The sequence below is a fragment of the Myotis davidii genome, unplaced genomic scaffold (genome assembly GCF_000327345.1).
Source record: "Myotis davidii unplaced genomic scaffold, ASM32734v1 scaffold641, whole genome shotgun sequence".
Classification (NCBI taxonomy): domain Eukaryota; kingdom Metazoa; phylum Chordata; class Mammalia; order Chiroptera; family Vespertilionidae; genus Myotis; species Myotis davidii.
Window position 1 is genome coordinate 2,630,149 of NW_006293232.1, and position 4,434 is coordinate 2,634,582.

The window sequence follows — 4,434 nt, forward strand, 5'->3', positions numbered from 1 at the left end:
AGAGTGGGAACGGGGACATGAACAGAAGCCAGTTATAACTCTGATGGAAGGATGACACAAGGCGGGACTTAAGAGAATTCCTGTCTCCTAAATAATGTATCCACTTTACAGCTTTAAAACACTGCAAATCAGGAAAGATTTGGCTTTCTACAGAAAAGATGAGGCTTTTTGAGAGAAAACCATCGTGTAGAAAAGTATATATTTTCAAATTATAAAAAGCAATGAATGCAGAGTATAGTGATTGAACATCTCAGATACAATGACATGAACATGTAGCAAAATTGGTTACTTCAATAGATCACTGCCATTTCCACTATAATTTAATGGTAATAAATATCACATAATAAGAATAATTTAAAGCATTAATTGCATCCTTGATTATTTATTATTAGCTCTCCCTTGCAGAAACCATCACAGAAGCACAAATGAAACCTGCCTTTGTGAATATTCTGAAAGACAAAGAGCAGCTTATGTAACTTTTGTTCTTCACAAAACCATCATTACATCAGGTCAACACTGTCCCTAAGAGCCACATGTAAACTTTGAGGTTCCTGAGGATTGCTCGCATTAACAATGTGTTCACTTTCTAAGAATGAAGATGGAGAGGTCCACAGATGTCATTTTTCAAAAGTCTGTATAAAATGTAAACATAGTTAGGATGTCTTTACATGGTCAGAATTGGTTAGTTTTTATATATTCTTGGCTTGATAATGTTTACAAAATAATGCTTGGGTTTATAATATGTACCCTTTTGTCACATTTATTCTGTAATTCTCCATCAGTGTTAGAATGTTCTTCCCAAATGGCCTCAATTCTGACACCATATGACACTAAATTTAAATAAATGTATAAAAGATGTGCTTAAATATAAATAAAATACACTGCTAAGCTGTGCTGGCTCCAGACACACGGTATGGCAGCTGTCATATGTTCTGATCACAGTAGGCAAAATGTCCCTCACTTTAGGCATTTGGCATTCAGTTAATTTGTTTAAGTAACACCCTGTTTCAAATGCTTCTGCTAAGAGGGGCTGTGCTGTGAATGCCCCTTGGACCGTGCCTGAATCAACCTGTGCTGAATGTTCGGATTTCCCCATGGGCTCTTTCAGAAGCATTCTTTCCGGGACAGAAGTCACAATTCAGTACCCTTTAGACTCTGTCTTATACACTAACTTGTCGGGCAGAGCAGTGCATGGGTGGGTGCCCTCCATACAGGCTGCAACCAATAGCGGTTGGCGTGGTTAGCCAAGGCTCTCAGGTGGCAGCGCCGAGAGAGCCAGGGGTGTGCATTTCTCCCAGTTCAGGACAAGGCCAAGAGCAGGTCCACCTCTGGGCCCAGCCAGTGGACGTGTTTCTTGTCCAGCAGTCATGAGGGCAGGTAGGAGATTCATACTGAAGTGTATTCTGACATGCTTATTATTATTTCACAAAACAAAACACTTTCCCGAGGTCCTCGCTTTCCCGTAGCTCTGAGTCTCATCGCACCACCTATACAGAAAGGTGTTGCTTTGAGGCACTCAAAGGGCTAGCACTCTTACTCTGATTAATCTTTCCACTTTTCACCTGATGAGAGCTCACGTACTTGCTGTGGCTTCTTCATCTCTGCATTGCCTCTCAAAGGAAGTGCACGAACGGCTCTCGCACAGCATGCGGAGGGCCGTCATTTTCATTAGGGACTCCGTAAGTCGTGTCTGCCATTACCAAGAGCCATTTACTGCAAACCAGATGAAACCTCACAGAGGCGCTGCGGCCAAAATGAATCCCACGCCACAGGAGTCATGGCCCTGAAGTTCCTGAAAACGTTCATCAGCAAGAAGAATCCAGGAGTCTCTGTCGAGCATTCCTCTCCCCATTATTTGCTTTAGTTTCACTGTGTGCATTCAAATCTGTCAAAATGGAAAGCAAATATCTGTGACAGAAGTCACATAGCACAAATCAACTTCTCGGCCGCTACACATCTATCTCATGTTCTTTGCCTTAGCCAATTTCACTGCATAGTGAAGTTAGGTCAGGGCAACAATTAAACCAATACACTGTCATCCCCCTTCACTCCCCCCCCCTTTTAAAAATATTTCTATTGATTTCAGAGAGGAAGGGAGAGAGAGAGACAGAGAAGAATCATTGATCAGCTGCCTCCTGCATGCCCCCTACTGGGGATCAAGCCCACAGTCAGGGCATGTGCCCCGACTGTGACTTCCAGGTTCATAGGTTGACACTCAACCACTGAGCCATGCTGGCCAGGCTTTTCATTCCTTTTGAAAGAGACAGAGCATGAGAGACAAAAGGATCAGAGGCACAGGAAGAAAAGCCAATAAAACAAGACCAAAATATAAGCAAGAATGACAGCAAGGGGGAGCAAGAGGCAGAGTATGAAATGGAGAGAAGGAGAAGGAAGAGAGAACAGTCTAGAACAGTGGTTCTCAACCTTCCTAATGCCGCGACCCTTTAATATAGTTCCTCATGTTGTGGTGACCCCCAATTTCATTGTTACAAATTGATCGTAATTAAAACATAGTGATTAATCACAAAAACAATATGTAATTATAGATGTGTTTTCCCATGGTCTTAGGCGGCACCTGTGAAAGGGTCGTTCGACCCCCAAAGGGGTCATGACCCACAGGTTGAGAACCGCTGGTCTAGAAAAAGCACAGCTTTCTTTAATTGGAAATTTGGGCAGCCCCAATTCTTTGCCTCTCTTTCCTAGTACTGAAGGGTTTCACTTAAGAGCACACTAGGAAAATGGTTTAATGCAGAAGGGTGGGGTGGCAAAGACTGTCAATCATTCACGTGAGTTCTCTCAGATGAAAGCTAACCCTACCTTTGAGCTCTGCCATCTGGTTCCCCTGCTGCTCTCCCGTCATCTCAGGCGGCTTGCGAGTTTTGCCGTCAACACCGTCCATCTTGATCATGCCAAGATTAGTCAGGAGAACCATTGTGTCGATGCCCTGATAGCTGCTTTTAATATTCTCCAGGACCTTAAGCCACTTGTATGACTTGAGTTCACTTATATTCTCCTCCAAGAAAAGGTTGTAGAGGCTCAAGTCATTGTACCCTTCAGACTTGAAATGCAGAACACCAAAAGTGGGCAGGATTTCATACACTTTGAGAACATCTGTCTTCTGCCGGAAAGGAACAAACAGCATGTAGAGAACCACGGGAACCAGCAGAACATAAACCACGAGGTTAATGAAACTGAGCAACTGGAAGATGCCAACTGTGATGAGTTTGCACTGAAACCGATCGGGGACGGTGCTGTCATTTCTCAGGATCCCTGATTTGATGCTGCAGACAAACTCATCTGAGAGGGAGGAGAGGCTAAAGTAATAGCCCAGGTAGACGCATGCTAACAGTATAATGCTGACTGTTAGCACCCGGCAGCTGATGTACTTGACAATTAAATTATTAGAGTTTTTCTTTGTCTTCAAGTACTGTTCCACAATTGGGTACTTGAAGTGGCTTTCAGATATCTCCCACAAACTAGTAAGAAAATAAAAAGCATTTAAACCCTTACCAAGACCATCAAATAGTAAAGACATTAACACATTCAACAATATCACACTAAACACCTCAAACACCTTCCTTCCCAAACTCCTCTATTTATAACTTCACTCATGTACAAGAGAATCAAATCAGGTTTGAAAAAGCAAAGAATGAAAAGCAATAATAAAACACCGTTCCCCTTAATATTTTAAAAAAGGTCTACTTAGTTAAGTGAGTTACATTTGTAAATTCTTTGAACACCTGTTACCTAGTGAATGTACATGTTTGTTAAATAAATTTGATAGTTCTTATTCTGCTGCTTTTTTTAAACGGTAATTTTCTGCTCAAATGTGCAGAATAAAGTGAAGAAGAATTTTCTGGCCTGGCTAGAACACACGTGCTTCCCGCTGGCAAGGGAGGCAGGCAGACCGCTGAGGGGGTATGGGTCCAGGCTGTGGGCCAACAGACCTGGCCCAGGCCCAGGCCCATCTTGCCCACTGATTGCTACAGGACAGTGTTTTTATCTGCAAAGGGGGAAAGGGAGATAAATAAATGCTCTTGATGCTCTGAGGATTAAGTGAGATCATGTACTTAGAGAACTCAACACGATGTCTGAAATAGATTAAGTATTTTTTAAATGAGAGCTATTAATACTGTTACTATTGTTAATAACAAGAATCAGAGGAAGGTGGGAATGCAGACTGGTGCAGCCACTATGGAAGACAGTATGGAGTTTCCTCAAAAAGCTACAAATGGAACTCCCATTTGACCCTGTGATCCCACTTCTAGGAATATATCCCAAGAAACCAGAAACACCAATCAGAAAGGATATATGCACCCCTATGTTCATAGCAGCACAATTCACCATAGCTAAGGTCTGGAAACAGCCTAAGTGCCCATCAGTAGATGAATGGATTAGAAAACTGTGGAACATCTACACGATGGCATACTATGA

At 42.4% G+C, this 4,434-nt stretch overlaps 1 protein-coding gene across 1 annotated transcript in view; it reads right to left on the minus strand.

Moving 5' to 3' along the window:
- Positions 1–1,548: 1,548 nt before the first annotated feature.
- Positions 1,549–4,434, minus strand: part of PANX1 (pannexin 1) — a 24,050-nt gene continuing 21,164 nt past the window's right edge. Inside the window, exons 4-5 of the mRNA XM_015565989.1 lie at positions 2,818–3,476; positions 1,549–1,885 (exon numbers count right to left, since the gene is read on the minus strand). Coding sequence (XP_015421475.1) covers positions 1,806–1,885; positions 2,818–3,476 — 739 coding nt within the window. The 3' untranslated portion in view covers positions 1,549–1,805. The remainder of the gene's footprint in view (positions 1,886–2,817; positions 3,477–4,434) is intronic.